This window comes from Mytilus edulis, chromosome 6, assembly GCF_963676685.1.
Source record: "Mytilus edulis chromosome 6, xbMytEdul2.2, whole genome shotgun sequence".
NCBI classification, from domain to species: Eukaryota; Metazoa; Mollusca; class Bivalvia; order Mytilida; family Mytilidae; genus Mytilus; species Mytilus edulis.
The window spans coordinates 85691729-85701959 of NC_092349.1; the positions used below are offsets into that span (position 1 = coordinate 85691729).

General features: G+C 31.5%; 1 protein-coding gene across 1 annotated transcript; it reads right to left on the reverse strand.

Moving 5' to 3' along the window:
- Positions 1 to 1703: 1703 nt before the first annotated feature.
- LOC139528753 (uncharacterized) lies at positions 1704 to 10229 on the reverse strand. The gene is made up of 7 exons (XM_071324936.1): positions 10092 to 10229; positions 8393 to 8585; positions 7765 to 7955; positions 5903 to 6023; positions 5234 to 5394; positions 4130 to 4294; positions 1704 to 3635 (listed from the first exon to the last, which is right to left on the reverse strand). The coding sequence occupies exons 1-7, from the start codon at positions 10104 to 10106 to the stop codon at positions 3057 to 3059; spliced, it is 1425 nt and encodes a 474-aa protein (XP_071181037.1). The 5' UTR covers positions 10107 to 10229; the 3' UTR covers positions 1704 to 3056.
- Between the last annotated feature and the right edge of the window lie 2 nt (positions 10230 to 10231).

A 10231-nucleotide genomic window follows, 5' to 3' on the forward strand; every position in this document is an offset into this window, starting at 1 on the left:
GTAGAACCTTGTAACATTTGATCATTTCTACCTACCATGAGTTATATCTATAGTAGAACCTTGTAACATTTGATAATTTCTACCTACCATGAGTATCTATAGTAGAACCTTGTAACATTTGATCATTTCTATACCTACCATGAGTGTTATCTATAGTAATTAGGAAGCATTCCTCAGTTGCATGATATTTTCCTTGCTTTTAATTAAGATAACTGATAATCAACTTTTACATGGTGTTCCTTGTTAATTATCTATACAATTAAACGAGAAGACCTCATTTTGTGTGTCGCTTCTCTTCTTTCCACAAAAAATTAATCAACACGCTTCTGTGTCCTAGGTACAGTGCATAGTCGCATTTGTCATCCATTCAAATGATTATTCAGATTGAGTTATTTTGGGAGAAAAACAAGAAAAAAGGCATCCGGATATTGTCCAATCATTGGACGAAATTTTAAGTCGGATTAGACTTCCGGTTTGCGTTTTTCTGTATATTTTGAACATACATATACTACGAATAAAGTGTTTTTTTCAGAATTCTATCTGCTATCATTTTCAAGTTTACTATCCACAGTGGTCACAAAGTTTATTAAATAGAGAGGGTCTGTATACTATACATATCAATGACCACCATGGATTGATTAGTAAACTTAGAATTGAGAGTAAATACACTTTATTCATATAGTAATGATTGCAAAAAAAAGAAGATGTAGTATGATTGCCATGTTGAGACAACTCTCCACAAGAGACCACAATGACACAGAAATTAACAACTATAGGTCACCAGACGGCCTTCAACAACGAGCAAAACCCATACTGCATACTCAGCTTTAAAAGGCCCCAAAATGACAATATAAAACAATTCAATCGAGAAAACTTATTTATGTACAAACAAGAATGTGTCCACAGTACACGGATGCCCCACTCTCACTATCATTTTCTATGCTTAGTGGACCGTGCAATTGGAATAAATTCTCTAATTTGGCAGTAAAATCAGAATGATCTTATCAAAGGGAACATGTATACTAAGTTTCAAGTTGATTGGACTTCTACTTTATCAAAAACTACCTTGACCAAAAACTTTAACCTGAAATTTGCACTATCATTTTCTATGTTCAGTGAACCGTAAAATTGGGGTCAAAACTATAATTTGGCATTTAAATTAGAAAGATCATATCATAGGGCACATGTATACTAAGTTTCAAGTTGATTGGACTTCAACTTCATCAAAAACTACCTTGACCAAAAACTTTAACCTGAAGCGGGACAGACGGACGAACGAACGAACGAACGGACGGACGGACGGATGAACGAACGGACGCACAGACCAGAAAACATCATGCCCCTCTACTATCGTAGGTGGGGCATAAAAATGAACGAAAAACAAATATGTAACACATAAACAAACGATCACCACTGAATTACAGGCTCCTTTCTTAAATGTTAATAACATACTACATTTTGTAAATGTATGATTATATTGAAATTGATAGAAAACCAAATATTGGGATTTTTGGAAATAAAGGAGGAGGGATAAAAAAAACCCAACATTTTCCTATCTCCAATAACCTATGATACTTTTGCTGAAATTCTCCAGTCATTCAATATTTTACAAAATTCTTCCAACAACACTTTACTTACTTTAAACTACACTCTGAATGCCCGCAATTTCGTCGGTGTGTTCTAGTTCATATTGAAATTAAAAATAAGAGAAAAATATTTTTATTTTACAATCAAACAAAGGACATGGTTTAACAAAATAATAGTAAATAATAAATAAACAATGCAAGTATAACTGGCAATAACAACTTGAAAAGGATTTCTGACTGAATGTGTAATCACTTACAAGTTATTTGAAAAAGTTTAATTTCAGCCTCTTTCATTTGGAGGAAGCAGGATAAAATGTAAAACTGCCTGTGAAATACAGCCTATTACAGTAAATCAGGTTATTTGGTTGGAGTGTTATTTCTGTGCTTTTACCCAAAAACAATTGGTTATCAGTTTATCCAAAACTCTGTCTGACAAACAAAATGTCAGAAAAAAAATCATTCAGTCAGATAATTTTTTTTAGATTTTTGATGACAATAAGAAAAGGTTGAATTCTTTTTTAATCAGACAAACCCTAAAACAGTTTGGCACAGACTGCCGTCGGTTTAGTTTGGGTACATGTATATTAAATTTGGCACTTGTGGAAAGTCTTAAATTTATCAGCTCTTATTTTAAAATTCATTTGTCATGTTTGTAAATGGATATTACCAATGGCTTTGGTTAAGTCAATATTAGACATTATGACCATACATAATTTTTCATCACAAAATTACAATTTTTTTTACTAAAAACAGCAAAATATCTATGAATGTCTGGTACTTTAGTAGAAGCCACATTGAGATTAAAAATAGGTCTCTGGAATGGGACTCAGTTGTAACTAATCAATATACATCATAAAACAATATTCACAAAGTAACAACCCAATTTTATTAAAACATTATTCAAGTTATTACCATCACATCGAACTGAGGACATAAAATAAGAAAATCAAAGGGACATAACTCATCTTTTCAGATGTAATGTTTAGGTGTTATGAATCAAAAATAATATTTGTAACTTTTAAAGCCAAACAAATCTTTCATGTTACAATATGAAAACAGAGATAATGATTTCCAGGAGAATACCACCAAAATATTGATTCTGTAAAAATTAAAAATGGGCTGTTTAAAATGTTTGTAAAATGAAAGATAATTTAAAAAAAAAAAGAGTGAATAAAATACAAGATCCTAATGAGTTTTTTATATTTTAATTCAATATTTGTCTTACGATGAGTATTTTTTGGTGTCTATTTCACCATGGTTAGTTCCCTTTACAATGGAAGAATGGTTCAGTCTTACCAATAAAATAAATGCATAGATAAAATGTCACACAGCTCTCTGATGATTCAATACATTTTATTTCTTGTAAATATTTTTCCAACCTTCAATATGAAGATTTGATATATTTTATTTCTTTTAGATGTCATTCCAACCTTCAATAAATGTATTATAGTATTATTTGTAATGTTTTGATCATGAAATCTTGACACGTTTGACCATTGGTTCACCGATTGTTTCTACACTATCATCTGTCGCCATTTCTACCATTACATTAGCACACTTAGGATCACCAGTGTCTTCATACTGTATACACACAACGAAAGGATCACCCGAACCACTTTTCTCAAAGTGAACTTTAGTACCCTCTATTCTATGTTCAGAGGATTCGTCAGTAATATCATTATTGCCATTACATATGTTTTGTGTGATAGTCTCCTCTAAGTTCATACTTGTTGGCATATCTAAGTTAGAACTTGAGACATTGTCTGTAGAGGAACACATACTAGTGGCAGGGGACACTTCCTGTACAAGTTCTATACTGTTTTGTGGCAGGTATTGATGGTTCTCAGTTGACATTGTATTTAATATTAAAGGAACAGGTTTATATTCACGTTTAAGATTAAGTAAATGTTGATGAAGTAAACTCCGGTGTTGATTTTCCATTTGTTTAAGAATATTTTCTATATTTTTGTCCAGCGGTACACTCAATTGTTCTAAATAATCTTGTTCACGCTTCTGATAGTCAGCTATTTCATTTCGTAATTCATTAACCTACAAAAAAAATGTTAATAATGAAACAAACTTTATTAATAGAGGTTAAATTGTACGTAAGAATGATTAACCCCGAAAAAAATAGCCATAAAACGTAGAAATGTGATAAGATTGTAAGTAAGACAAATTTCCACTAGATTCAAAACAACTCGGATACAAACAACTGTAGACCAGTAAGCCTTCACATACTCAGGTTTATTAGTTAAAATTTCTGCCTTGTAAAAATATTTTACCAGTGTTTGTAATTTTTCACTTTTAAGTTGTAAGATTTTGCCTGTCTAAACTTACCCGTGTTTATTATTAAAATATTCGTTCTAACTTGTATGATTGTTTTACCCATCCAAGCTTACCTGTATTTGTAATCTAAATATTTTTTTCTGGTACAACTGTTTTGCCTGTCAAAAAGATTTTTTTTATTTGTTTTGCTTTACTTACTTGTGTTTGCAATTCAAATATTTCTAACTTGTAGAATTGTTTTTACTGCCTTGACCTACCTGAGATTGTAATTCTGATATATCTGATTTATAAGATTGTTCCAATAAGATTTTCTCCACCTCTAGTTTTTTATATTTCTGTTTAAGATCTTCTAATTGATTGTCCGTATTCTGATCCTCAGCGATCTCTTTTTCTTCCTCTATATTAACTTCTATGTTCACTTCCTAAAAAATAAGGGAGATAATTCAATTAACATCAGAACTTTAGGAAGAGGGTGTATGACATATATGAATGGTGCAAAACCACTGCAACCCATCAATTTTGAACTGGTGACCAAATATGAATCATTATGTTTAATAGCATCAGAGAACAGTATTTCAATTTTTTTCAAAGTTCTTTTTACACATTGAAAATTCAGTGTTGGGAAAACATTCAGTAGGTTTCTGACAGCTCATGCCTTACAAATCTTTATTTTCAAGTAAATGATTGAGTATGAAGTCATTCTGTATATGCATGTAGATGATGATTTTTTTTTTTACACACTGAAAGAAGAAAACGTGATTGCCATCTCCTTAAGTAAAATTTATCACATTAAGCAAACTATAATTTTTCATTATAAATCATGCCACTTGTTTTCTCAGTTAAATTGTTTTATATTTGTTATTTTGGGTCTTTATAAAGCTTGCTATGTGGTATGTGTTTTGCTCATTGTTGAAGGCTGTAGGGTGACCGAAATGTGATAACTTTAAAATCATTTGGTCTCTGTCAGAGAGTTGTCACAATGGTAATCATACCATATCTTCTTATTTTAATATATATGCAAGAACTAATTATATAAGTATCCATAGATTTGCCTTTTATCTTTATTGGACAAGGATTTCTGTGTTATGTAGAGCATGCAGTTTTGGGCATGATGAGTAATATTTATAGTTCACTTGGTAACAGTCAGCAGAAAGACATGTCAATCCTACTGCAGGCAATATTCTGACTCATAGCCAACCACTCCTTGCTCTTGCTCCTTAATGTCACAAACTTAGCCAAGCAAATACCAATTTTAAAGTCTTTGGTTGAACTTGGCTTGTTGGAACCCAAGATCTCTAGCACTAAGCAAAACAAATAACCACATGACCACTGAGATGGTTCATTAGATACAAGATACTTACATCATTAGCTATAACTTGTGTAGGTGGTTCCTCTTGTATTATCATTATATGATGTGTCTGACCATTAGAACTATCTACAGTTTCCTCAGCAGCAACAGATGTATGAATTTCACCTGACTTTACATTAGTTAAACTCACTTGGGTAGGATGGCTTATTGCCGCTGGAAGATAAAAGTAAATATTTGAAGCATTATCAATGCTGTAATCCAGTCAATTAGACTTGAACAACCTCAATGTTAACTAAATATAAAACTACATATGAGTTATATGTTAAACATCAGGCTTTTTAAATATTACTTATATACGTTTTTTTTTCTCCAGAGGTGTCAATTCATACTAATTTTACTAATTTAAACAATTTTTCTCTCCAACCAACTAGTAATTTTTCTAAAGAAAGGAGATGGTTAACTATTTAAAAATATTTTCTTATATATATATATAAACCGTATATAAACTACCCGGGGTATAGCGAAAAATATTACGTGTTAGTGTTGCCCCATACTGTTAGAAAACTTCTTTCAATGTATATACTGTCAATCAGGGGTACTACTTGTATAAGTAATTTTTACTCCTGACTCACTGTGTTTTTCTAAAAAAACCCACAAAACAGAGAGGATTCATATAGATAAAACCATAGCTGTTGACACGTGTTACATGGTTGTTACTGACCTAGTTCATGTCCAACCGATGTAGACATGACAGCTTCTGTAAGGGCTGGATGGATAGAAAGACCGGTACTATCAACAACTGTAGAGGTCATCTCATCTTCATATTTAGGAGGATACACTTCCTGAAAACATAAAATCAAACAATAGAAAATGTTAAATATCTTTTTGTAATCATTCACTTAACACTGCTAAAAAGTATTCAATACTACAAAAAAATTTAAACAAGATACATCATTTACAAAAATTTTGATATACTTTAGCTAAAGGTATTTCTACTATAAAGAAGTATGTTTCTTTAAGGTGTCTCATGTGGAATAGGTTTTGAAAACCCTGATGGAGCACCTGAGATCACCTTAAGTTTTGGTTTGGTTCATGTTGCTAAATCTTCAGTTTTCTACATGTTGTATGTAGAGTTTTGTGGACTTTCATTTTTTGCAATGACTTAGTCATTTTCTCTTTAGTAGTTTTTTTTTTAGTTTTGAATGTACCCTTGGTATTGTTTAAAATTGAGAATGGAAATGGGGAATGTGCCAGAGACAACAACCCGACCATAGAAAAAAACAACAGCAGAAGGTCACCAACAGGTCTTCAATGTAGCGAGAAATTCCCGCACCTGGAGGCGTCCTTCAACTTGCCCCTAAACAAATATATACTAGTTCAGTGATAATGAACGCCATACTAATTTCCAAATTGTATACAAGAAACTAAAATTAAAATAATACAAGACTAACAAAGGCCAGAGGCTCCTGACTTGGGACAGGCGCAAAAATGTGGCGGGCTTAAACATGTTTGTGAGATCTCAACCCTCCCCCTATACCTCTAGCCAATGTAGAATTTTGCTTATTTTTTTTTTAGTTATTATCATGATCAACATAAGGGCTGTTCCAAAAATAAATGTATGGGGGAAGGAAGGCACTTTTTATTTGACTCCACTATGCATACATTTTAAATTGGATATTTAATTAAATGTTCAAGCAATCTTTCTTAAATAACCACCACCAATCAAATTTTAATAAAAGTGCCTTCCTTACCCCCATACAATTAATTCTTGAAAAACCCTTAATACTTTAAGCATAAAAGATATGTCTACATATTAAAATAAGAAATGTCTTCTTTTTTTATTTTACTTTGTAACCTTCTGTTTTATTTTCCCCAGAATTTGTGCAAACTCTCATTTTAATATTTTCCCCAGAATTTGTGCAAACTCTCATTTTAATATTTTCCCCAGAATTTGTGCAAACTCTCATTTCTTTATTTAAATTTTGTTTTAACATACACATTTCCCATTGATCTTTTCATAAATCACATTCTTGAATTTCGAAAAAAATTACCATTTCTTTCTTTTATTAATTTTCATAAATATTCTTAAATATTTGCAAGTTATAAATCTGAGTCCTATGCACTTTAATCTAATTATATTTCACATATTTACCTGAGCAATTTATAAGTTATAAATCTGAGTCCTATGCACTTTAATCTAATTATATTTCACATATTTACCTGAGCAATTTATAAGTTATAAATCTGAGTCCTGTGCACTTTACTCTAATTATATTTCACATATTTACCTGAGCAATCTGAGTCCTGTGCACTTTACTCTAATTATATTTCACATATTTACCTGAGCAATTTATAAGTTATAAATCTGAGTCCTGTGCACTTTACTCTAATTATATTTCACATATTTACCTGAGCAATCTGAGTCCTGTGCACTTTACTCTAATTATATTTCACATATTTACCTGAGCAATCTGAGTCCTGTGCACTTTACTCTAATTATATTTCACATATTTACCTGAGCAATTTATAAGTTATAAATCTGAGTCCTGTGCACTTTACTCTAATTATATTTCACATATTTACCTGAGCAATTTGAATCTGAAAAGTGGTTTGTGGATTTCTGAAGTGGGTTTTGTAATGTTTAATAGCTTCATCTCTCCTGTTGAATCCATTACGACATTTATAACAATGCCAATGTGCTCCTTTAAATTTTTTCTCTCCTTTTATTATACCAACTATGTCACAATGATCACAGCATCGTAGAATTTTCAAACCTGGAATTATAAAATAGAAATTGTCAATACAGATTTGATGTTCAAAGTTTAACTGATATTAAAACAAATATACATGTCTGCATGTATTGTACAGTTTCTATTACATACATACAGTCTTTAGAATTCTTATTTTTTCCCCCTCTTAGACTCAGTTTTGTGTGGAGCTTTTTTTTTCAACTTGAACTTTTGAGTTACAGATCAGAGTGAAATATTTAAGCCGTATGAAATGTAATTATGTTATTTACATGTTAAAAGTGTTTGTAAATTTGAAAATTCAGTAATGCAAATATTTTATTCACATAATTTATTTTGCACAAAAAGTTTATTAACCCTTGTACAGGTTTCCAATGGTTAAGGTATGTGAATCCAGGGAAAATATTTTATGGTGTTTTTTTTTTATAGTATCTATACAGTACAATCATGACAATTATATTTACCAGCAAAATCAATTCCTTTATCTACATGTTTAACTCTATAATGAGCCTTGAGTATGACTGGGTCATGATACAGTTCTGTCTTCACACAGAATGGGCAATGCATGTGTAATGTACCATCACCACACCTTTGATCTGCACATCTCAAAGGAGTCAAATTATTTTCTGTACCTTTAATCCGAACACTTGGATGAGTCTGAAATATAAAACAAATCACAACTCATTTATATATTATAGATTTTTACAACTTTATTGATATCACTATTATTTCATCCTTACTTTTGAATATTTACAAAAATGTATATATCTAGAAAAATTTTACGCAAAAATTTCTAGCTGTCAATTACATGGTAAAATTGTGTCTCTCTCAAAGGCAACAAGATGATGAAAATGGCTACAGCGATATGATATTGTAAAAATTGTTGCAGAACTTTTGTTTAGAGATAACAAATTTAAAACACATGTAGCCTTTTCAAGAAGTCATAATTATTTGGACTGGGTGATATTTTGTTTCTGACTACATAGTGTCTAGCCTAGTATCCTGGCTCACTGCTTGACAGCAGAGCCAGGCGGAATAAAAAGACATAGTTTTGTCAATTGGATGTAAGAAAGATGCAAATGAGATAGCGTCAATACTTGCCACTGCGGGAAATATTTGTACTGCCACAAATTTGTTTAAAATTATTTTTATTTCATAAGAAATGTATGATGCAGTCCCGCATATCCACACACCTAAGACTTATGACTTCACTTCATTCAACTAATATAACCAATAATTGGATAATATTGTGTTAACACATTCATAACATACTTTTATTTCATAAAATCTTCTGTTTGTATGCTTTCACTCTCAAGATTTTGTGTAATGTGTTTCTAAAATTAGGGAAACTCCTGTTCTAAGAGTTTCTCCAATTTCCGGTGATTTCGCGCATGTCTTCCAAAAATGGCTTATTTTGAATAATGGAAAGATTTTTTTCTACGAAACAAAGCTGAATTTGAACCAAGTACACTGCCAAGGATGCAGAGCAAAAAGTATTTCAATCTGATTTAAATATGACTCAAATAGAAGTTTTATCTGATGATGTATTTTTTTTAATGGAAATTGGCCAAATATTGAAAATCACAGGATTTCAGTTATTATTCAACTCTTGAACTTATCAATTTTATTCTTATTTACCCCTCGGAAGGCTAAAACAATAACAAGAACGATTTTATTTGTGCTACTGTTGTGATATGACAAAACCAGCTAATGTGCGGTATCAACGGTTGCGCGGACACTGGGGACTCCACTGTACATTTAAAATAATTTAGCAAATCTAACCCAAACGTTGTTGATTAACATTGTCATTCATTGTAAATCACCAGTTAATTAACGATGCGGTTGATTTATTTCTAGAACACACGCTTAAAGAGTGTCCTTCCAAGTAGTTATTTCCCTTTGTCCTTGATGGAAAGATGTGTAAAATTGAAACAAATTGAGAACATTTAATTGAAGTTATTTTTTTCTGGTTAATTGTTGTTATGTCCACCATTAAGCTACATTCTATGAATTGCATATCCAGAAAGTGTTTCCCCCAAATAAGAGATCATGCAAAAATGCATGGCTGGATTTCTGAATAAAATCATAAATTGTTAGCAAAATTCACCATCGATTTACAATTTTGCATGAACTATAAAGGACTTTAACATGTTACTCGCTTACAACATAAGTATTCATTGTCAAAGACAATGCTTCTGTCAGCTAGAAGCAAATTCAGTTTGGAAAACTATGAGATTAGTGTCTCCTTCTTTCTTTCCTTGTGTTCACGTCACCAATATATGTCGACAAGCGCAGAAGGATAT